The sequence below is a fragment of the Orycteropus afer genome, unplaced genomic scaffold (assembly GCF_000298275.1).
Source record: "Orycteropus afer afer isolate SDZICR_OR568_19922 unplaced genomic scaffold, OryAfe1.0 scaffold00179, whole genome shotgun sequence".
In the NCBI taxonomy this organism is placed as follows: Eukaryota; Metazoa; Chordata; class Mammalia; order Tubulidentata; family Orycteropodidae; genus Orycteropus; species Orycteropus afer.
The window spans coordinates 4,226,420-4,251,612 of record NW_006921766.1 but is presented as its reverse complement, the minus strand read 5'-3'; the positions used below and the strand labels follow the sequence as shown (position 1 = coordinate 4,251,612).

General features: G+C 43.1%; 1 protein-coding gene across 1 annotated transcript in view; it reads left to right on the top strand.

The window, feature by feature from the left end:
• The first annotated feature begins 1,438 nt into the window (after positions 1 to 1,438).
• Positions 1,439 to 25,193, top strand: part of UBASH3A (ubiquitin associated and SH3 domain containing A) — a 70,184-nt gene continuing 46,429 nt past the window's right edge. Inside the window, exons 1-5 of the mRNA XM_007947274.1 lie at positions 1,439 to 1,551; positions 5,231 to 5,284; positions 13,970 to 14,156; positions 18,130 to 18,328; positions 22,896 to 23,065. Coding sequence (XP_007945465.1) covers positions 1,439 to 1,551; positions 5,231 to 5,284; positions 13,970 to 14,156; positions 18,130 to 18,328; positions 22,896 to 23,065 — 723 coding nt within the window. The remainder of the gene's footprint in view (positions 1,552 to 5,230; positions 5,285 to 13,969; positions 14,157 to 18,129; positions 18,329 to 22,895; positions 23,066 to 25,193) is intronic.

The following is a 25,193-nucleotide window of genomic DNA, read 5'->3' as shown; positions in this document are numbered from 1 at the left end:
TTTATTGTGATTTGGGTGAAGATTTACAGAGCAAATTCACTTTCCATATAGCAGTTCACATACACTTTGTCTCATGACATTGACCACAGTTTACCATAATGCAACAGCTCCCCTCCCACCTCCTCCCTCCAGTTACCTCTTCCCAGTGTCCATCCCTCCATGGGCTCCTGCTCTCTGAGCTGTCTCCCTGTGCATAAGCAGCCCTTCTTTCTCCCACGATTGTTCTCTCCAAGGAGTCTATCTACTTGAGGTAAATGTTTGACTCATATGCCCAAGGCTGCTTCTTATATACGGGAAGCAGACCACATCCCTAAAGCAACTACTCAGCTGCTTGTGGTAGATCCCACCATGGAGTTGATTGCCAGTCTCATCATGAGGAATAACTACCACTAGCTGCCCAGCCACTCAGCCAGGCCCAGCCAAGTTGATACACAACCTTAACTACCAGAGGGTTGATCTGTGCCTTGTAGCAAGTTGAGCAGCAACCTGGGCCTCTCCCCACTAGATGCCTGTATTGTCCCCTCCAACTTCGCCCCAGTTTTAACAACAAAAACCGTCTCCAGATATTTCCAGATGTCCTTAAGGGGCGAAATTGCCCTTGGTAGAGGCCCAGTGTTTGATTACTAGTCTTGTGGGTTAAGTGTTGAGCTCACTTTGTGAAAACTCATGAAGCTATATATGTATGATGAGTGAACTTTTCATATGCATATTATATTTTAGTAAAGAAGCTAAGTCTTTCAAATTTAAAAAGAAGTCAATGAATAACTAAAAGAACCAAAAAGTTGTAAAGCTACCAGGGATGACAACTCTCCCTGGTGGTAAACATTTAACACCCTCAGCTACTAACCAAAAGTTTGGAGGATCAATTTCACCCAGAGATGTCTCAGAAGAAAAGTCTAGAAATCTACTTCAGAAAGATCAACATGGAAACCCAACAGAACACAGTTCTGCTCTGACACTCCTGGAGGCTTCATGAGTTGAAGTCAACTCAGTGGTAACTTTTTTTTTCTTTTTTGCATCTTGTTTACACATAAGGAGACTAAGATCCAGGCTCACTCAAGGCCATGGACCAGAAAGACTCAGCAGAGAACCCTCACTCCTGACTTCTATTCCCTTACTCTTACCCCACTTCTCTCATGCAGACTTACCCCCAAATGCCACCTAAGTCAGTATCAAGCGGGGCCTCAGTGAGATAGTCTGAAGCAGAATTGCATAGTGGAAAGATTTAGAATTGGTAGATATTGTACCCCAGCACTTTGCAAAGAAATTCTGGAAACCAAATCTGGTGCAAACAGGATATTAGCTTTTGTCAGAAAGATCAAAAAGAGCTTGAGGTTTTCTTTTCACAGCCTCAGCCTCTCCTCCTCCCTCTCCCTCTCTTCTTTATCTACTGAGTTTGAGTAGCAAGGCAAACCTCTCCAACTGTGAACAGGAAGAAATGGCAGCAAGTGAGACACAGCTCTACGCCAAAGTCTCCAACAAGCTCAAGGGCCGAAGTACCTCCTCTCTCCTGGAGCCCCTCTTGGCAAAGGGCTTCCCAGCACACACCGCGTGAGTACTGCTGCTGGTGGGAACACATGGGGCTGGACTAGCTGTCCGGGAAACAGACCCTTCTGCAGCCCAGCCACAGCCCTGCAGGTAGCTCAGAGCACTCACTTCCTGTCAAGGGGGTATACACTGCAGTGCAAAATATAGTCTAAAAACACAGCCTTTCCAGTTTTTCTAGATGAGATGATCTGTACCTTTATAATACAAATTGTGCTGGCTGTCTGATTAGACGTGTCCTGAAATTTGTAGAAATTAGACTTTAGTTGTTGCTGTGGCTGCCCCTGTTTCTCAGGGTTTGGAAGAACTTCAGGGCTGGTTGCAATCTCTGTGTGTAGCTCAATGACTCTGAAAGTATATTTCAAGGTATGTCAGACTAATTCAAAAGATCCCAAAGTCCAGGGAGTCTGTGAAGTGAGGGTCCACTGGAAGAACTCTCAGTGAATCCATGCTCTAAACTGTGTAGAGAATACCATCAGATGTTACCAAAAATTTCTTGAATGTCTGAAAATCAAACAAAATGGTCAAGAATTACAGGACTATGTTAGCATGGCCCAACTTATCCAAAAGAAAGGTCTGCATATGCAAACTTTGAACCTTCAGTATTTCTTCTCTCAGAGAGGGAAGAAATCCCTAAAACCAGTAGGCGGATAGTCCTCATATTGATACCAGCTTTCACATTAAACTGATTTCTCAAATTCGCTTCTTTTCAAGTGCTTATTTGCATGGAGAAATAGATCAGCAATATAGTTTGGTAATCTATGGTTTGAGAGGGGGAAAACTTTCCATAAACCTTATAACAAGACCCTGGCCAAATTGAATGAGATAACTTTGAAGGTAGACCACTCTCTTATCCCTCACAAGATGAGAACATTGCTGGCATCACTGGTGCTGCAGTTAGTTGGTGCCGAATCAACTCTGACTCATGGTGGCCTTGTGTATAATATAATTAAACTGTGTCTGGTTCTGTGGCATTACCTTAAATATGGGAACGAATTTTGCCAGTATAGGCTGCCTGCTACGAGTGGGACACCATCCTAGGCAATTCGGACCCAGTACCTCCCTTCTAAGCCTCACTATTTTGGTTACTTCTGTGCTGCTCTGAAAGAAAATATCACCAATGGGATGGCTTTCACAAACAGGAGCTTATTCTTACAATTTTAGAAACTAGAAGTCCGAGTTCAAAGTGCCAGGCTCTAGCTGCTAGGTGAAATCTCCTCAACCTTGGGCTTCAGCTCTGCCTCCTGCTCCCGGCCCACTGAAACTAGAGGCTTTTCTTTACTCTGGCAGCAGCTGGCTACTGTGGCTGACAAACCCAAGGCCGACAAGTGTAAAAACATAGTCCTGATATCACCAGACAACATGGCAGGCCACTAATTCAAGTCCAGAAAAAGTCCCAAGATCAGCAGGACATGGCAGGCAGTTGAAAAACGACTTGGCTGCATGCAGGGTTCAAGCGTGCCAAAAAGACAAAGACCTTCCTCAAAGCTGCTTCTTATATACTGGAAGCAGACCACATCCCTAAAGCAGCTACTCAGCTGCTCCAGTAGTTTCCACCATGGAATTGATTGCCAGTCTCACCATGGGAATAACTACATCCAGCTGCCCAACCACTCAACCAGTTGACAACAACCTTAACTACCACAGTCACCAACCCATATTGCAGAAGTGGATGCTGAGGCTCAGAATGGACAGTTACTAAGAGCTGGACTTGAACCTGGCTCCCACTCCCTCTTAATCCCATCTCTTTCTACCACCAGTTGCTCTGGGGCTGTAGCATAGACTCATATTTAAATGCCTTCTAATTTAAACATTACACATATGTTGGGGATGGGGAGATGTATTGTAAGACATTCCTATAAACTACCTCACCAGGTAGCCAGATCCCCAATGGTATTCACCAAAATAGGACCATTGATCAGCCCAGTATAATGTTCCTCATCAACTCTAGCTATTTCTGCCCTTAATTTCTGAGTAAATTGTTGTTGTTGTTAACTGTATTCAAGTTGGCTTCCACTCATGGTGACCCCAAGTACAACAGAACGAAATGTTGCCTGATTCTGTGTCATCTTCATGATCATTGGCATGTTTGAGTCCATTGTTGCAGTTATTGTACAGTGTCTTCCAAACGAGGGGGCTCATATTCCAACAGTATCTTGGACAATGTTCTGATGTTTTCCATAAGGTTTTTGCTGGCTAATTTTCAGAACTAGATCACCAGACCTTTCTTCTTAGTCTGTCTTAGTCTTGAAGCTCCACTGAATTTGACTCTATTGTATTTGAAATACCAGTGGCATAGCTTCCAGCATATAGCAACATGCAAGGCACCACAGTGCAAGACATTGGAAGATGGGTGGTTGCTGAGTAAATTACCTTAACCATTTTTCACCCCGCTCAATTTGGTCAAGTTCAAACTGGGTCACAGTGATGAATTAGACACAGCCTGACTTCAGAGTACTTGTGGTCTAGTAGGGGAGACACATATGCATGAAAATTACTGCGATGAGATCCATTGCCATTAGTTGCAATAGAGGCAATGCCACCTCATGGTGACCCCATGTGTACAGAGTAGGACTGACCCATAGGGTTTTCAAGCCTGTCAACTTTCAGACTCATATCACTAGGACTGTCTTCTGAGGAGCTGCTGGGTAGATTCAAACTGCCAATCTTTTGGTTAGTAGTCAAGGGTTTAAATGTCTGCACCATCCAGGGACTCTACAAGAGAGAGAAGCAAAGTAGAGGGCTGCACACCAACTCTGCCCGGGCAGTTTGAGGAAAGTTTCCCATAGCGGATGTTGTCTGAGATGAGCTGCAGGGTATCAGTACAATTTCTATGAGGGTGCATGGCAGTTGTCATTGTTGTTGTTGCTGGTTGCCATGTAGTTGGCTCCAACTCATAGCTACCTTAGGTACAACAGAACAAAACATTCCTAGCCCTGTGCCATTTTCCAGATCATTGGCATATTTGAGCTCATTGTTGCAGCCACGTGTCAATCCATCTTATTGAGGATTTTCCTTATTTTTGCTAACCCTCTACTTCACTGCAGTGGCTTACCTGTTGCTATGATGCTGAAAGCTATACCACTTGTATTTCAAATACCAGCAGGGTCATCTACAGTGAACAAGTTTCAATGGACCTACTGAACTAAGACAGACTAGAAAGAAAGGCTTGTTGATTTTCTTCCAAAAATTAGCCAATGAAAACCCTACAAATCACAACAGAACACTGGAGTAGGGCTCCTTTTGGCAGGAAACACATTTGCAAAGGCCAGGGATGTGCCCCAGCATGGCAAACCCCAGGACCCACAAGTGATTCCATGTTGCTTTGGGGCAGGGAGTGTGGGAAGAGTCGAGTAGATGGGACTGCAGGAACGGACAAATGTCAGGTCACCAGGCATTTGTATACCTCTGGGCATAATGCAAAGAACTGAAGGTAGGGAATCAAGGAAGGAAAATGAGCAAGTAGTGATATGAGCAGGTTTGCATTTTCAAGAGCATGGTAGTGGCTTGTGGAGGATGGAGACCTGGTCATGTGTGCTCCAGCTGCAGACATCTGGCTGGCAGTCCAGGCCCCATCAGAACACCCTGAGGTCTGATGTGCTGTAGGACCATATATGCTTCTCTCACCCTTTCTCAAATATGGAAGACAACTCTGAGTGTCCCTTGTGTTCTACACTTTCTATAGGTTCAAAGCACTGGCAGCTACTGGCAGAAAGACAGCAGAAGAGGCAGCAGAATGGTGAGTGGGGCTGATTTTGCTGAGGAACGTTTGCTTGAACTGCCCTGGGTGTTGGGACTTCTGCTTTCCTAGGTGGAAGCTGGGAAGTACCCTGTGCTCTCTGGGCGGGACTGGGAGCCACTGTGAAGGTGAAACAGAGTAACCACCATTTTTACCCACCTAGCACATAGGGAAGGAAAGCAAAAAGAGAGTCCTTGTTTAAAAAGGGAAAAAAGAACTTTGAATAAATCTGTCTTCAGATGGAAATCTGATTTAATCCATATTTTGAGTGTCAAAGAAAAGTTGACATGATTTGTTGAATAAATAGGGATTATAGGGATTTGTTTATAACCATATTTGGTGTTATAGCAGAGATGGCTCCACCATCTCAGGTGACCTCTCATGAAAAGAGTAGTGAACTGTCCTAAGGCATGTTTGCCCTTTATGGGGCCTGTGGCCACAGCAGCAGGGTGAGGTGAGGGGATCTGGGTTCCAGACAGCTCCTATGCCCTGAATCCACTGTGACATTCTGTGCAAGACACTCACTGTCATTGGTCTCGATCTCCTGCTCTAAAACCCAATCCAGCCCAATGTAGCACCTTATGCCATAGCAGTTTCCTGAACTACACTCTAATAGTAGGATGTTGGTGGTGGTCATGGCTGTTGCTGTTGAATTGCACACAGCAACCCCATGTGTGCAGAGTAGAACTGCTCCACAGGGTTTTCAATAACTGTGATTGTTCAGAAGCAGATCACCAGGCCTCTCCTCTAAGGTGCCTCTGAGTAGCTTCAAACCACCAACCTTTCGACTTGTCAAGTGCTTACCCATTTGTGCCACCCAGGGCTTCCAATCACAGGATAACCACCATGAAATCAAACAATAAAAACCAAGTCCTGTGTTCTGGGAAAGGGAAAACTATGGAGACAGTGAAGCCATCAGTGATCAGGGTTCAGGGGAGTGGGGAGGAATGAACAGGGCATTTTCAGGGCAGTGAGCCTGTTCTGCAAAAGAGCTCTGGTAGAATAGTGGGTAAGGCATTTGGCTGCTAACAAAAAGGTCCTTGGTTCAAACCTACCAGCTGTTCTGCAGAAGGAAGATGAGGCAATCTACTTCCATAAAGTTTTACAACCTTAGAAATCTAAATGGAGATTGCTATCAGTTGTAATCAACTCGATGGCATTGGGTTTGGTTTGGTTTTAGAACGTATTCTGCAGGATACTGTAATGGTGGACACATGACATCATGCATTTGTCAAAACACATAGAGCTGTACAACACAAAGAATGAACGCTAATGTAAATTATGGACTTTAGTTAATAATAATGCATTGGTACTCAAAAACTCACTGCCATAGAGTCAATTCGACTCATAGCAACCCCTCCTTCGATTTCCAAGGTGATATCTCTATGGAAGCAGATTACCCAATCTTCCTTTCGAGGAGTGGCTGGTGAGTTTGAACCATCAGCTTTCTGGTTAGTGTCAAATGCCTTAGGTACTATACCACCAGATATATTGGTTCATTAACAGTGATAAATGTGCCATACTGATGTAATTCCTATTCCCATTGAACACGTTGATTCTGACTTATCACGACTCTATAGGACAGAATAGAACCACCCCATGAAGTTTCTAAGGCTGTAAATCTTTATGGAACCAGACTGCCACATCTATCGTACACAGAGCAGCTGGTGGGTTCCAACCGCCGAACTTCTGGTTAGTAGCTGAGTGCTTAACCACTGCACCGCCAGAACTCCTCATACTCATGGAATAGTATGTTAATAATACATATGATTAATAACATGTTTATAATATTAAACATGTAAATAATAGAAACCATGTGCAGAAGGAAGAGGGGGTATGTGGGAATTCTCTATACTTTCTGCCAATTTTTCTATACACCTAAAACTGCTCAAAAAAATACCTCTGTTTTAAACTGCTCAAAAAAAAGTTTACTTTAAAAGGTGAAGTAGTCCCTCTCAAACAAGATGGCAAATACTGAATTATCAAGTCTCGAGTGTCCAGTGTGCTCTTAGTGGGTATGCCCTTCCCCCAAATACTCTAAGGCAATGGCAAAAATCAATCAATCAATAAATAATGAAATCCCTCCAAAGGATGAATGGAAATGCCTAGAACCCTCAGAGATGGTCTAACTCCTCTAAAGCCAGTTGCCAAATTTAAATTGGAAGGCAAGCTTACTGTTGCGAGGAGGTGTGGTAGGAGCCTGTCAATTCCACTAATTACCAATAAGACTAGAAGATTTGCCAAGGTAAAGAGCCAGTGAGGTCCCCTAAACTCAGACAAGAAATAGGCCCAACCTTGCTGGTAATCAAGGAAGTGCAAATTAAGATATTATTATAAACAGTAAAGATATATTTAAGTACAGTTGAGGGTGAGGGGAAGACTTTAATGTTCTGGAATTCTGCTAGTTGCTCTGGGGAAGGCAACCCAGATTCCATTAACATGGAAAATGTGCATAGCTGACCACCCAACACCTCCATTTCTAACTATCACCCTGAATAAACACAAAGAGCCTAGAAACACATGTACAAAGATGTTGATTACAGTGTTAGACTAAAAATTTTTTAAAGAAAACAAAAGTCCATCACTATCGGTGTGGATAAATGTATGTAATGGAATATGATACAACCCTTAAAAACTCCACACTGCCAAACTTAATAAGACACATATACAACAACAGGGAAAAACTTTAAATATATATCATTGAGTGAAAGATGCAAGTTGCAGAATAATTTGGATAGTAACTTATGAATTATATAAACATACACAAATGCTATCTACATATTTGTTAAATTACTGTGTTGTCGTTATTGTTATGTGCCATCAAGTCGGACCCGACTCATAGCGACCCCTCCTTGGGTTTCCGAGGCAGTGTCACTACGGAAGTAGATTGCCCAACCTTCCTTCTGAGGAGTGGCTGGTGGGTTTGAACTGCCAGCCTTCTGGTTAGCAGTCAAGTGCTTTAGGTACTAAGCTACCAGATTGCTGCAAATTGCTAGCTATAGATTAATTTAATTTTGGATGAATACAAAGCAGTTTCACAGTGGGTTACCTCTGGAAGGGAGGAAGGAAACCAAGATGAAAGGATTATAGCTTCCTCTGTATTTTTTTAAGGCGAATGTATTTGTGTGTGTAACTGATGTAATTATAAAGGAGCTCTGGTAGTGCGGTAGTTAAGGCTTTTGGCTGCTAAGCAAAACACAGTTGGAACCCAACAGCCGCTGCTCAGCAGAAGAAAGATGAGGCAGTCTGCTTCTGTAAAGATGTATAGCCTTGGATACTTTATGGGGCAGATCTACTGTGCCCTGTAGTGTCGCTATGAGTTGGAATTGACTCAATGGCAAGGGATTTTTTTTGTTTCTTAATGTAATTATAATTTTATAAAATGAAATAAACCAGGCATCAGCTATTGCCCTCCCCCCATAAAAATGAAAGTGGTGACCTTCTGATCTGCTTCAGGCTGTACTGCTTGTCCTCTACACCAGGTGCATGGATCCTAGGATTTCCTGTCAACATCATGCTGGGGATTCCCCCTGCCTCGCCCGTATTTATGATCAGTTGTCCTATATCCACATCTTTTTCTTTTTGGTTATGAGCTTACTTTGGCAGAGCATATCATTGAGTAACGTTTTGAGAAAGAGTACTTGAAAGGAAAATAATTTAAGGCAGAACAAGTCTGGAAATGGCTTTATTCTTCCATGTTCTTTGATTAATTGTTTAACTGTACATAAAATTCTAAGCTGAAAATTATTTTCCACATTGTCTCTACCTTCAAGTATCACTGTTGAGAAGCCTGAAGATATTTTGATAGCTGACCTTTATATGTGATCTTTCTTGTCTCTTTCTGGAAACCCAAACAATCTTCTCTAGGTCCTTGGTGTTCTGAAGTTGTACAGGTCTGTTTTCATCCACTGTGTTAGGCACTTGTTGAACCCTTTCAATATGAAAACACACATCTTTCCTCTGTTCTTGGAAATGTCTTAAATTATTTTAGAGATAGTTTTTCCCCTCTGTTTTCTAAGTTCTCTCTTTCTACAAATCTAATTTAAATATTAACTGTACTGGACTAGGCCTCTAATTGTCTTTTCTTTCCTTTTTTTTTTTTTTTTTAATTTCATGCATTCCATTTTTCTTTTTGCTGTCCTTTCTAGAAAATGTCCTTAATTTTATATTCCAATCTATTTATGTTTCACTTCTAACATGCTTGAAATTTCTAAGAGCCATTTTTTTGATTCTCTGAATGTTCCTTTTTTAATATAACAGACTTTTTGTTTTATTTTGTTTTGGTTTGGTTTTATATGTTTAGTGATTGAAATATTGCCTCATCTTTCTCAGGACAGTAACAATTTAAACTTCCTCATCTCTTTGCCTAGTCTTTTTTCTCCAAGTTGCTTCTCCCTCCTTCCTCTCCCCCTCCCCCTCCCCTTCCCCTCTCTCTCCCCCTCTCCTCCCTCTCCCTCTTCCCTCCCCCTCCTGCTCTCCCATTTTCATTTTAGAGCCTTTGCTCATTTGCCTGATAACCATCAGCTATCCACTTAGATTTAAGATTGGGAGCTCTGAGAAACTGTATGGGCTTATGAACCCCAAGCTTCATTGCAAGGTTTTCTGACTTGACCATGTCACTGAGGACCTCCAGGAGTTCTTAGCTTTTTCTTCAAGTACTGGCGAAGGTCTCAGCAAAGATTCTTTCAGTTTCCTGCCAGGGAGATGAAAGCCTTGTGGCTCATGTTCTGGGAGCTGAACTGGAGGATGGGGCTGCTCCAACACCCTGTGCTTTTCCTTCTGTAAGATTCCTGCCAGTTGTGCAAAGGGAGGAGGGTATCTGGGCACCTCACACTGTCATACAACATTCCCATTTCTCAAGGCTGCATGTCAGTTACCACCTGTTCACCTGCTTTCCATCTGCCAAAATGTTGCTGTTGGTGCCTCCTCTCCCTTTATCCCAATCATTGTGAGTTTATTACTTTCATTTTTTTTTAAGTCCTTTCACTGTTGTTTTATTGGGTTTGACAAAGAAATGAAACTATATGCAAGTGTTCAATATCTCATTTTTTTCCTGAAAACTTATCTTGCTTTTAAAAATAGCTTTACCACATATGTATATATCTGCAAACAATACAATGTTTAGAGTTCTTTCCTTTTGAATTGTACAGAGAGATTTTGGTAAATAGGTTTCTGCAACTTCCTTTCTCAGATCCACGTTATGTTGCTACAATTCACACAGCTGCATGGAGCTGTAGTTCATCTTCACTGCTCAGTACTATTTCATCGCATGACTGCTCCATTTATTTATCCATTTTCCTATGCCATCATTGGGTTATTTTCTGCTTTTTTTCCCCTCTATTGCAAACAACACTGTCATGAACATTTAATATTTTTTTGTATAATATTTTCTTGTGTTTTCAGAGAAAGTTTACACACCAAATTAGGTTCTCATTTGACAATCAGTACACAAATTTTTCAGTGGTATTAGTTATATTTTTCACAATGTGTCAGCATTCTCGTTAATTGTATGCTGGTTTCTCCATTTCCAGTGCTCTAGTTTTCCTGTCTCTCTTGTCTTCTCATCTTTGCTCTGTAATTGTTGGTAATTGTTGACCTTTTTGTCTCATATAGATGGTTTTTCAGTCTTAGAGGTAATATCCCTTATTTTGTGTGCCAATCTGTTATTTCACTAATAGATGACCTCAGGTTTCAATTCAAGGTTTAGGGTATCTCAGGATGACAGTCTCAGGGAGTCCTCTAGTCTCAATTGTTCCAGTAAATCTGGATTTTTTCAGTTTCGTTCCACACTTTTCTCCCATTCTGTCAGAGTCTATCTATTGTGGCCCAGACCAGAGCCGTCAGTAGTGGTAGCCAGGCACCGTCTAGTGCTTCTGTTCTCAGGGCAAATGAGGCTGTGTCTTGTATAGGCTATCAGCCCTGTAGACTAATTTCTTCTCTGAGACTGTGGTTTCCTTCTTTCTCTTTTGCTTCTAATGAACAGAGACGATAGCTGTATCTTAGATGGCCACTCCCAAGCTTTTAAGACCACAGATGCTACTCACCTTACCAGGATGTAGAACATGAACTTTGTGATGACAATTGATGAAGTTGTCCCATGAGACTAAGGACCTGAGCCTTCAAACCTAGAAAAACCTTCTCGCAAGATGTTTGGTTATATCTGAGAAGTATCTGTAACTGTGCCCTCTATAAATTATATATGTATGTAGACACATATCTGTACATATATGTACATATAGATCCTTCTATCTGTACACATATGTGCTCACTTATGCCTACCCTGTACACATATATGCTTATACACCTACACCTACATATATGATCATACATTATATATAATGTTGTTGTTCTTGTTATGTGCCGTCAAGTCGGACCCAACTCATAGCGACCCCTCCTTGGGTTTCCAAGGCAGTATCACTATGGAAGTAGATTGCCCAACCTTCCTTCTGAGGAGTGACTGGTAGATTTGAGCCATCAGCCATCTTGTTAGCAGTCAAGTGCCTTAGGCACTATGCTACCAGAGCTATATATATATATATATATATATATGGGTTTTCTTTTTTTTGGCTGTAGTACACTAATTTTTTTATTATTGTTGGTTGTCATGAACATTTTTGCCACCGTTCTGGATGCATACATGGAAGAATCTCTCTGGGTTTCATGCCTAGAAAGGAAAAAATGTGTTTAGGGTTTACAATTGTATAAATCATTGCCAACTTGTTCTCTCAAATGGTTGTGTTCTGTTTTCCAAACTTAGTATTATACTACAAACACTTCCCTGAATCATTAGAAATTCTTTCAGACCATGATTTCTAATGAATACATGATCAATTGCATTGTTATCATTGATCTATTATTTTTTCCCTTCTTTTTTATTATAAAAACTCTTCAATAAGTATTCTATACATGAAGTTTTGTCTATACGTCTTGCTTTTTCCTTGAAATAAATTACTGGAAGTAGAATTATTAGTTCAAATGGTATAAATATTTTATGGCTTTTGGTACCTATTGGCCAATTGCATTATGTAAAGTATATACCAACTCAGGAATGGAGTATTCCATTAACAAATATGGCCCCTCATCCCATCCCTTGCCTGTCCGACCAAAATATAACTACCATCCTGAATTCTGCTGCACACTTTGATACAATTGAGCATAACTTTTATCCTTTAAAAAATCTTTATTAATTTGACAGATGATAAAAAATGACATCTCATGCGTGTATTTCCATTTTTATTATTAGTGAGAATGAATTCATATTTTGGGTCATAAATCAGATTTTCTTGTATTTAGAATAACTCTCTGAAACCAAAGAAAATACAATAGCCACCTCAGTCTGTGTGTTTAGTTTTTTTACAACTTTTTATTGTCGGTTTGGTGAAATTTTACAAAGCAGATTCATTTTACCTTCAACAATTAATACACGTTTTGTTTTGTGACACTGGTTACATTCCCTGCAGTGTAACAACTCTCATCTCCCTTCCTCTCTGTGGTTACCATTTCCCTGTGTCCTTCTTGCCTGTGCATTCCTGCCTCTCTATCTTTTCCCCTATGCAAATGCTGCCTTTCTGATCTCCCATGGTTGATTGTTCTAAGAAGGACATCTCCCCAGTATAGTTGTTCAGCTCTTGTTGTTGTTGTTGTTGTTTGCCGTCAAGTCAGACCCGACTCATAGCGACCCCTCCTTGGGTTTCTGAGGCAGTATCACTACGGAAGTATGTTCAGCTCTTTGGCCTACCTATTACTTGGCTGAGAGTTAAGCCATGGGAGTGAGTTCAATTCCAGGTCCGAAGGGTGACTTGGAACCATAGTCTCAGGGGTTTCACCAGTCTCTATCAGACCAGTAAGCCTGGTCTTTTGTATGTTTTTTAATTTTGTTTCACATTTTTTCTTCCGCTCTATCCAGGATCACCAATTTTGATTCCTTTCCAAGTGTTTGGCATTGGTAGCCAGGCACGATCTAGTTCTGATTTCAGGGTTGAGGTTCTCATGGTCCATTAGTCCTTTGGACTATTTCCACACATCTTTGATTTTTCTTCACTCTTCTTTGCTCCAGATCAGGAGAGATCAAGAGTTGCATCTTAGATGGCCACTCTCAAGCTTTTAAGATCCTAGTTGCTACTCATCGAAGTAAGATGTAGAACAATATTTTTATATACTATGTTGTGCCAATTGAGCTTGATGTCTGTCCCCCATGAGCATAATAGCCACCTAAGCTTTATCTCTTTTCTTGTGGTTTTGATTTTCATATTTAGCTTGAAGTATGAGATAAAATGAAAATGTATCTTCTTTTCTGCAAGATTTTCCAATGTTCTTTACCATGGTGATAATTGGACAGAGACCAGGTTTTGAATTTTATCTCAATTTTCTTTCATATTCTCTGTCCTTGGGTTTTGGGATCAGACTGATCTGGACCTGAGACTAGGGTGGAAATGACAAGCTCTGTGGCCTAAGCAAAGCCTCACTGCTCTATGCATCTCACCTGTCTGAGAAAGACAATAATAGCATTGCCTCCCTGGAAATGGAGGAGTTATTCATGTAATGCATATCTAACACTCAGCACATTCCATTACTTTGAGATGCTGTCATTGCTGCTATTGTCCTAACTGGGGAAAGGGAGCTTATTGTCATGACACCAGGTGACATTGGCCTGGTTGGGTTTGTTTTTTTCTATTGTTGTTGCAGGCTACACTCTCACTGCAATGACCCTTCTCTAGATGACCCCATCCCTCAAGAGTACACCCTCTTCCTCTGTCCCACGGGCTCCCTGCTGGAAAAATTACAGGAGTTCTGGAGAGAGAGCAAGCATCAGTGTGCCAAGAACAAAGCTCATGAGATCTTCCCTCACATGACACTCTGTGACTTCTTCACGGTGAGTCAGCCTTTCATGCTCACACAGCCACTGAAGTCACTTTTCTGTGATAATGATAGGTAATAACAGGACAAAATGGAGGGGTAGCCACGTGGTTTATTTTCATGGGTTGGCCCAGAACTGTAGCATAAGTGGGCCCATTGTATAGAGTGTCCTTTCTTTCCTCCTCTCCGTCTGGCCAACTTTTATTCATCCTTCAGGACCCAACTCATTTATCCTCTCCTTTTTAATTCTTCCCCAGTGCCCCCGATGGAAGGAATTGCTTCCCTTTGTGTATCTTTTTGTTTTCATGTTTTATTACAATGTGTCTGCTTCAGCTCTGAATCCCTCACTACATTTAATCCCTCCAGGGAAGATGATACTCCCGGAGACTAGCACTGTGCCTAAAACTGTAGGTGTTTCATAAATGAACAAAATAAAGGATGATTATTGGCTAGACACAAATGCAGGACTTTTCTCTGCCTGAGGGATCAGACCTCTGATGTAGAAAAGGGCCAAGGGGGGAGCTTCATAAGGGTCCTGGGAAGATGAGAAGGGCCTGGTGACTGCTCAGAAGGAAGGAGGCATGAGGAAAAGGAAGTGAGGTACAGGCATTCCCTCTATGCCCCCCACATGGGGAATCTGGAGAAGGGCACACCCAGCTTCCATTACATCCTGGCCTGGCCCTGCTTCTGCTGCCAGCAAATGGCAACTTGTTGCACCCATTTCAAGGGGTTTCACCAGGGCCTGAGAAACCCCCATTCTATCTGGACATTCAGCCTACACAACACTGCATGACAAGAGGCAGGCAGACCTCTGCAGGGGAAAGTTCTGTGGTACTCCCTGAGAGGAGAGCCTCTTCCTACAGCCCTTGACACAGAGTCAGCCTGGGTCTTTCAGTGTTAAAACTGGGAAAGTCCCAGGCAAACTGAGACAAACTGTCACCCTGTCTTAACATTACAGAGCGTTGTGATAGACTCCTATCTGGCTTATCTTCAGAAGTTCATTGGGGAATAGAAAGACAGCCAAAGCTGAGAGGTGAAATGTCAGCTTAGAAATAAGACATCCTCAATCATGGCAGTGAGAGAGCAGATGTCAGCCTCCAAGCTTCTTTCCCTGAACCGTAGAGGTACATGCACACACACACATGCACACACATGCACAATCATACACACACAGAGACACACATACACCCAAGGTCACACATGCACACACAGAGACACACATATCTACTGTCACACAGACATACGCACACACACTCCACATACATAGACACATGCATGCACACACACTGAGACACACAGACACACACATACACTAACACACATAGAGATACTCACATGCACAAATACACACAAATGTGGTCAGTCACCTCCCTTCTCTTGTGGTAACCCTAACCCCCACCACCACCACCGCACTCCTGTCTTAGTTAATTGAGGGCCTCTTTCTGGGAAAAGAGTGTAATAGACATTCACTTTATGTCTTGATACTGTAAAATGAAAATATCAGCCACCATGTAGTGATGCCAATTACATCTATGTTCATTATATGACTCTGTGTTTGCAAATTACACATCGGAAAACAAAAATGTAATGTGGTTGGATTCATGAGTGGACAGTTACTCCCCCTGTGGCTGTGATGAGCAGAGGATGTGCACATGCATTTTCCTAGGCACCCTGGAGCTTAAAAGACAAGACAAGTGTTTTGGTTACCTAATGCCACTCTTACAAGAATATACCACAAATGGGATGGCTGAACAAACAGGAGTTTATTCTCTTACAGTTCAGGAGGCTAGAAGTCCGAGTTCAAAGTGCCAGGCTCTAGGGGCTGGGTGAAAGCCCCTTGACCTTGGGCTTCACTGCCTCTTGCTCCCAGCCCACTGAAGCTAGAGGCATATCTTCACTCAGGCAGCTACTGGCTGCTGAGGCTAACAAGCCCAAGGTCAACAAAAAGAAAGGCACAATCCCAATGTTATCAAACCATACAGCAGGCCATTAACTCAAGTCCATTGAAAGTCCCAAGGTCAGCAAAGCATGGCAGGCTGCTGAATAGTGACATGGCTACATGCAGGGTTCAAGAGTGCCATAAGCAAGAGACCATTGCCAAAGCTGTTTCTTATATACGGGTAGCAGACCACAAAACCAAAGGCAGCTACTCAGCTGCTCCCAGTAGATTTCACCATGGAGCTGATTACCAGTCTTATGGGGAATACTACATCCAGCTGCCCAGCCACTCAAGCAGGCCTAGCCAAGTTGACACACAAACTTAACCACCACAACAGGCCAGGATGAATGCATGAGTTCCTGGTCTAGAAGGGAGATGAGACTGTACATTAAAACACTGTCATATGGCTTTTTACTTCAGATAAGGAGAAGCATAGCAGGGAATTCAGAAGAGAGGCAGATGACTGGGAGAAGAAGGCCTGAGCCTGTTTCCTGCTAGGGGAGGTTTGTCCTCAAGTCCAGGAGTGGCCTGGGCACAGGTGGTAGGTGTGCTACAGGCTGGAATGTGAGTGAGGAAGTGGGGAACAGGAAGGCAAGGCTTGCTGAACCAACCCCTAAGGCCCTGAGAGATTGGGCTGAGCAGATTATACCAAATGCTCAGGTGGCAGGGAGAGCTTCTGCTGCTTAGGGGTAAAGGTTGTACCATGAGGACCCTGTTAGGAAGAGTGATGAAGCAGAGTATGTGCAGTGCACTGAAAGGGCAGGGGCCCAGTTAGAGTCTAGGCTGGTTCAGGGTCCTTCTAGAGCATACAATAAGGCAGAAGGAAAGGTATAGAGATTTGTTTGGAAGAAACACCTTTAAAGGGTAAGAGGCAAAGAAAGAAAAGAGCAGGGAGAACTCAGATGGTGATGTGGGTCTGTGAAGGAGACAGAGAGGAAAGAGGACAGGCGGCAGTGTCCCAGCCTGCAGCACTGCTCAGAGAAGTTTCCTGCTGCACCAGAGTCCTGCACAGTCAGTGAGCAACAGCCCAGCTCTGGCGTCCCTGCCATGCTCGATCTGGGGGCATGTGTCCAAGCTGGAGGGGTGTCAGCTAACTATACTCCTCACTGTAAGTTCTGAGCAGGGCACCTCCATGGTGGTCCCAGTCTACGGAAACTTCAAGAAGGTGAATGGTGAAATTCTGAGCAGAAATGCAGGCCAACAGAGTAAAGAAGTGGGATTCGCTCAAGATGGAAGCTGGGTTAAGTCAGCATGACTTGGAGAAATAGAATGTAGTTAAAATTACAATGGGGTTTTCAACCCAGGCACTTAAAGGATATTCTACTCCTCAGAAGGAAGGTTGGGCAATCTACTTCCATACAGATAACTCCTCAGAAACCCAAGGAGGGGTCACTATGAGTCAGATCCCACTCGACAATGGCAGTGAGTTTGGTTTTTTGGTTTGTCTAATTGAGCACCAGGGATAGAATAAATCCACAACCCCAAACACCCAAGTACTAGATATAGTTATCTACCACCCATCTGTCAGTGTGTAGTACTGGGTGGCTTGCATGGTGCTGTGATGCTACAAGTTATGTCACCAGTATTTCCAATAGCAGCAGAGGCACCCATGGTGGACAATTTTCGTCAGATCTTCCAGACTAAGACAGACTAGGAAGAAAGGCCTAGTGGTCCACTTCAGAAAATTAACCAATGAAAACACCATTGGATCACAATACAATATAATCCAATATAGTGCTAGATGATACTTTTAGATTAGAAGATACTCAAAGTAGACAGTGGCCACACTGTCTTGGAGTGTGGAGCGTACCAAGGCTCATGAAGATGGTGAGGGCAAGGCACCATTTCATTTTGTTGTATATGGAGTTGCCAGGAATCAGAGCCAACTTGACAGCAACTAACAACAACAACAGATAAAGTTGTAGAGATAATTATTTTGTTCTGAACAGAAGAGAATCTCACTTTGTTTGCTCTATAATTTTTATTTATTAAATAAATTGATGATTTTCTACCAAGATATGAAAAAGTACACTCTTGTCTCTTTCATTAGTGTGAAGACCATAAAGTGGAATGTCTGTATGAGGCTCTAAAGAGAGCTGGGGACCAGATCCTGGGCTCCTTCCCCTCTGTAGTTCCTCTGGTTCTCCACTCTTCCATCAGCTACCTTGGCTTCTTTATCAATGACAGCCCTGCAGACGTCATCCGGGAATTCACCATGATGTTTGCCACAGAAGCATCTGTCTTAGCAGGTAGGCAATCCCAGCAAGTGCCCCCTATGGTTAGCAGGTAAGGGAGTCCTTTGAGGCTACTCTCACCCAGCTTCAAAGCAAGGGGTCAATTCCGGGAAGCAAAGGGTCCAGGCCATTCTTTAAAATATCAGGGATCAGACAGCTGGTTACTTGTTACTACTTTTCAGCCAGTTACTTGAATATGCTTTAACCTGAGACATCTGTGTGGATCATGTTTTCTGAATGTCTTCGTCGCATAGTGCTCCTATAACAGAAATACCATGAGTGTGTTTAAGAACAAAATTTATTTTCTCACAGTTCAAACCAGGAGACCTAATTTAGGGTGTGGCTACAAGGGAAGGTACTTCTTTGAATATTTCAGTTTCTAGTAGCTGCCAGCGATCCTTGGAGTTCCTGGGCTTGTAGTTGTGTCTGCCATGTGGGTGTCTGTCTTCATACGGTGGCTTCCCCCTGTCTTTAGTCAATGTAACTACATCCTACTCAATGAGCCACCTCAAATGAGCCATTTCTTAAGTGAATAGCAAGATTCTGAGAACCAACAGGGTCTTTTCTTTAAGTGAGACTAGCCTTCTTTGTATTGATGTGGTTTCTCAAAACATTAAGCTATATTCCAGCTGCCTGTCACAGCAGGGTCTCCCACATATCAAGTGTGAGTGTGCAGATGCATGGATGAGTGGGGGTTGTGTATGCAGGTGCACATGAAGGGCTGACGCCTCCCCCAGCCCCACAGCCAGTGGACATCTCTCCACACGAGGTCAGCACTATGTGTAAGACAATTTTTAGGTTGATTTGGAATCCCCAGGTGGTGCGAACAGTTAATGTGCTCGACTACTAACCAAAAATTTGGAGGTTCAAGTCCACCCAGAGGCATCTTGGAAGAAAAGCCTGGTGATCTACTTCTGATAAATCAGCCATTAAAACCCTATGGAGCACAGCTCTATTCTGACCCTTGTGGAGTCTCTATGAGTTAGAATTGACTCCAGGACTACTGGTTTTTTTAAGTTGATTTATTTTAATTTTGGGGGGTTATGAGCTTAGTCTTCTCTCCTTGATTTTTTTTGGGAAAAGGCTCTTTGGACTCACTCTGAGAATCAGAAAAATTCCTTTACTCCAAATACCAGCATTGGCCCAGAGATTGAGGCTACATCTGACTTTGGTGGAAAGAATTCTGGACTTGATACCAGAAGATCTAAGTTTGACTTTTTCTTGGTCTCTACTTGTGGTGTGCCCTAAATCAACTCCTTTCACCCCCTTGAGTATTTCTTTTTCTTTATCTACAAGTGGTATGGCTCTTGCTCTTCAATAAATCATGCAGCAGCATTTTGGCGGATATCTCACTGTGGTCTCTGCACACAGATGGTGCTCAGTAGTGTCATGATTTGCTGAGTCTGAGACTTCAAGTGGCCGGGGGGACCCTAGTCAGAAGATCTCTCTCTGCCTTCCCAGTATTTAGTCTGTCCCTGTCTTTGGTCAGTACCCTTGGGTTTCCACTTGGAGTCTGGCTCAGTGGGTCCAGCACCTGTGTGGATCATGTTTTCTGAATGTCTTAGTCTCCTTTTTTGTTGTTGTTGTTGTGTGCCATCGAGTCAGCCCTGACTCATAGCGACCCCTCCTTGGGTTTCCGAGGCAGTATCACTACGGAAGTAGGATTGCCCAACCTTCCTTCCGAGGAGTGGCTGGTGGGTTTGAACCGCCAGCCTTCTGGTTAGCAGGCAAGTGTCTTAGCCACTTAGTCTCCTAGTGCTACTGAAATAGAAATACTATAAGTGGGTGTCTTTAAGAACAAAATTTATTTTCTTACAGTTCAAACCAGAAGTCCTAATTTGAGTGTGGCTACAGGGTAGGTATTCTTTGAATATTTCAGTTTCTAGTAGCTGCCAGCAATCTTTGGAGTTCCTGGGCTTATAGTTGCATCTGCCGTGTGGGTGTCTATCTTCATACGGTGGCTTCCCCCTGTTTAGTCTGCTCTTTTTATAACTCATAAAGCATTAGGTTTAGGACCCACTCTCTGGTGGTGCAGTGCCCAAGACATTTGACTGCTAACCAGAAGGTTGGCAGTTCAAAGCCACCAGCCACTCCACAGAAGAAAGATGGGGAAATCTACTTCCATAAAGATTTACTGCCTCAGAAACCCAGTGGGGGTTGCTATGAGTCAGAATCAACTCCATGGCAGTCGGTTTAGTTTGGTTTGGGTCTGCATAGGTATGGCCTCATTTACATAACAAAGAAAATATCTTACTCCCAAACAGTATCACATCCACAGGTACAGGGGACGGAATTTCAATACATATTTTTGAGGAATACAATTCAATCCATAACAGTGGTAACTGTAGAGTTAGCATATGTCCATGTGGATGAGTATCCACGTGTAAATATGCATTTAAATGACGGCTTTTTAATGTCCTCATCTCTAAAAAGGCACAATACACAATACATCAGAGTAGCCGTGGCATATCACTTACTCTTGACATCTCTGCTCCCCACTCCACAGCCCACATCCCCGTTGGGTATTATTAGCTATACTTTACAGATGGCAAGAATGAGCCTGTGCAGGACAAAGATCACCTCGTCAGTCAGCGTTGGAACTGGATCTGAACCGAGTTTTGTCTTGGTCTACACTGCCTGGTTTTCATGCTGAAGGCCCCTGCTTCCTGAGAGAGCTAGCTTTGACCTCCTTTACCCAGCCCTGAGCAGGCTCTGCCCTGCCCCCACCCTGGCCTGTGTCATTGGCCTGCCTTCAATGAAAGTGGCAACACTCAACTCTGGGAAGTGCCTCTCTTAGGGCCAATGTGTAAGGCACATTGACCATGCTGGCCCTCCCCAGTGAAACATCCCCAGTGAAACGGAGCCCTGTAGAGAAGACAAGACCCATTCAAAAGTCGGCATGACTCAGTCACCATACCACTGACAACCACTGTGGGTCTTTCCCAGGCCACTGCTGACTCAGATGGCAAGCCTGTCCCTCCCCCCACTGCTAAAAATATAAGGAAAGGAATTTCCCACCACTTACACTCTCCAGTGCTTTAGGTTTCTCCTCCTCCTCTCCACCCCTCCACCCCGCCCCCAGCACTTCAGCTCTTACTTAGAGGCCTTGACTCTCTAGTTTGCTACTAAAGGTGCAGGTGCAAGATTTTAGACTCCAGTATGGCTGCCAAGGGAGCTCTGGTGGCACAGTGCCCAAGGAATTTGGCTGCTAACCAGGTTGGCCGTTTAAACCCACCAGCCACTCCGCAGAAGGAAGACTGGGCAATCTATTTCTGTAAAGATTTACCACCTCGGAAAACCAATGGCGGTCGCCATGAGTCAGAATCGACTGGATGGCAGTGGGTTTGAGTTTTTAGTGGGTGGGGCCGCCAAGAGCTCAGCCCCCAGGGCATGTTTGCACCATCCAGGGCATTCTCTAAGAGGAAAAAGGTCCCATTTATCTTTTTTGTAGGTGATTTACCCCAAGGGTGAGGTGACAGGGAGCTAGTATTCATTGACAGACTACTCACGATGTCAAATTAATGGATTAATTTGTCTCAGCAGCCCCAGCAGGCAGTGGTCAGCATCCTCATGTCACTGCAGGGAAATTGAGGCTGAACCAGGCCAATATGTTCAGCCAGCTCACCCAGCCAAACTGGGTAGAATCAGGTTTAAAGCCAGATCTACCCGATACCAAAGCCTGCACTGTTTCCATGAAAACACCGCCTCCCGAAACATAGAATACTTTGTGCCTGGCTGAAACCAGACCCTGCAGCTTAGGTGACACCCGTGGCCCTGCTCACTGTTCCCAGAGGCCCCAGAGAGAGCAGAAGGGGGCCGGAGAGGTGAGGGCAGAGGCTACCCAAAAAGCTCACTCCAAGGGCTTCCTTACTGGCCAGAGCTTCTGGGTTTTCTTCCTGAAATGTTGACATGGAATAAAATACCATTGAACTGGAAAATGAGCCTATGACTCCAAGCCTCTGAGTAATTTCCACGTCCCAGAGAATGAAGGGGAAGTTGTTTAGCAGGTTAGCCAGTGAAGGAAACGGAAGTTTTTTCACTTTGTACATTTTAATCATTTGCTTGGACAAATAACTTGCAAATTGATGGGCCTCAAAGATCCTTAACTCACATCTTTGCACCCTTCCCTTCCCTATTTCCTCATAAAACCTGCAGGTCTTTCACCATTTCCTTTCATAAGGTGGAAGTCCCTCAGTGGTGCAAACAGTTAAAATACTCAACTCCTAACCGAAAGGTTGGAGGTTCAAGTCCACCCAGAAGTGCCTCAGAAGAAAGGCCTGGTGATCTACTTCTGAAAAACTAGCCATTGAGAGCACAGTTCTACTCTCTGCTCTTTTCTGCTTTCTTATGCAGTCTGCAGGTCTTTAACCATCTCCTTTTATAAGATGAACACTGTGAGAAAGACCACAAAGTGCAGGGTCCAGTGCTTGCCCTAGTCCAGGAAAAGCAGTGCAGTGAAAGGAGAGTAGGTAGAGGCCAAGACTCCGTATACAACATCATTTCTGCCACTGATCCTGGACGGGCATCAATGACTGTTTAGGTGAAGCTGTCATGGCCTTCATGTGTTTTCCTGACCTAACAGACTGCACTGTGAAACCCTGCACCAAGCAGCTGCACCTGACCCTGGCCCATAAGTTCTACCCTCACCACCAGAGGACGCTGGAGCAGCTGGCCAGAGCCATCCCCTTGGGCCCCGGCTGCCAATGGACAGCTGCGCTGTACTCCCGAGACATGCGCTTTGTACACTACCAGGTGAGTGACCAGGCCAGCAGGCCTCAGACAGAGAACCCCTGTGTCAATGCAACTGAATCAAGTCCCCTCTATGGGAAACCACATCCATGACCCTCAGCTGATAGAGTACTTATCTCTGTGGGCTTTCTGCTGGGGTGTTTTTGCAGCAAAGAAAACTTCTTTTCCTTCTCTAAAATCTCTTGCTTTCTTGTTAAATTTATGCAACTTGGAGCAAATATTCTTTTATATAAAGGTCCTTGGGTGGTGCAAACAGTTTGCACTTGACTATTAACCTAAGCTTTTTTTTTTTTTTACTTCATTTTATTGAAATATAATTTATGTACAGTGACATACACAAAGCTAAAGTGAGATGGGTCAATGCGGTTTTTTTTTCAGTGTTCCCTTCCCTCCCCTCCCCTCCCCTCCCACCCCTGGCAATCAATAAAGAAAGTTTCCCTCCATATATAAACCTTCCCTTGACCCTCCACAACAACAAACTAATACTGTATTTGTCCTTCTGTGAATGACTTATTTCACTCAGCAAAATGTCCTCCCAGTTCATCCACATTTTGCAATGTTTTGCAGACTCTAAATTATTCTTTAGTGCTGCATAGCATTCCATTATGTGTATGTACCATAGTTTGGTCATCCACTCTTCAGTTGATGGGCACATAGGTTGTTTCCATCTTTTTGCTATTGTAAATAGTGCTGCGATGAACATGAGTGTGAATATATCTGTTCCTGTCCTGGCTCTCACCTCTCTAGGATATATATACCTAGTAATGGGATTGCTGGGTTAAATAGTATCTCAAATTCCAGATTTCTAGGGAATCATCATATTGCTTTCCACAGTGGTTGTATCCCTTCACAGTCCCACCAGCAGTGTAGGAGAGTCCCAATCTCTCCACATCTCTGCCAGCATTTGCTATTTTCTGTCTTGTTGTACCTTGCCATCAGTGCTAGGGTGAGATGGTATCTCATTGTTGTTTTGATTTACATCTCTCTGATGGCCAATGATCATGAGCATCTCATCATGTATTAGCTGGCCACCTGAACATTCTCCTTGGTGAAGTGTCAATTCATGTCTTCTGCCCGTTTTTCAACTGGATTGTTAATACTTTTGGTGTTGAGGCAGCGGAGTTTTCTATAAATCTTGGAGATAAGTCCTTTGCCAGATATGTAATTATTGGCAAATATGAATTTGTTGCTGTCATTTTTGTTATGTGCTTTTTTGTGGTGTCAATTTCTTTGTTCCATATAATTTTCTATCCTGAGCTCATTTAGTTTATGAATTGTGTTATCACTTTGTTGCTATTGTGTTAGCATTTGCTAAATATTTGTGCTGGTCCACTTTTTTATTTTGATGTGAAGGTTTATCATTTTTCTTTGAGGTTACCCTGTGATTTTATAGTTTTCTTCCCAAGTTTAGAACGGTCTGTTCTATCCTGTAGTTGTCTCAATATCCCTACCATCTAGAAGTTCTGTAATTACACAGGTTTGGTTTGTAGTCATCCTCATTTGTCAATTGATGTCTCTGGTTCCCTGTTTACAATATAGTAGGCTTATTTACTTTGGATATTTCCATAGCTGGGTTGGTTTCTGGGTTATATCATCATGTGTGTTAAGGGTCAGTTGTTGTTGGCTGTTGTTGCTTCTCTGTCCAAAGGGCTCCCTTTAGCATCTCTTGTAAGGTTGGTCTGATTTTAACAAATTCCCTTAATTTCTGCGTATCTGGAAATGTCCTAATTTCACCATCATATTTGAGGGACAGTTTTGCTGGGTACATAATTCTTGGTTGGAAATTTTTCTCTTTCAGAGTTTTATATATACCGTCCCGTTGTCTTCTTGCCTGCATGGTTTCTGCCAAGAAATCCAAGCTTAGTCTTATTGGTTGCTCCTTGTAGGTAACTTTTAGTTTTTCCCATGCTGCTTTCAGGATTCTTTCTTTGTCTTTTGTTTTGGTGAGTTTGATGATGATATGTCTTAGTGATTTTCTTTTGGGGTCTATCCTGCTTGGGGTTCTTTGGACTTCCTGAATGGGATATATTCTCATCTTTCATCATAACAGGGAAGTTCTCTTCCAACAAATCTTGGACAATTTTCTCAGTGGTTTTATTTTTCTCTTCCTGTTCTGGAATTCCAGTGACAC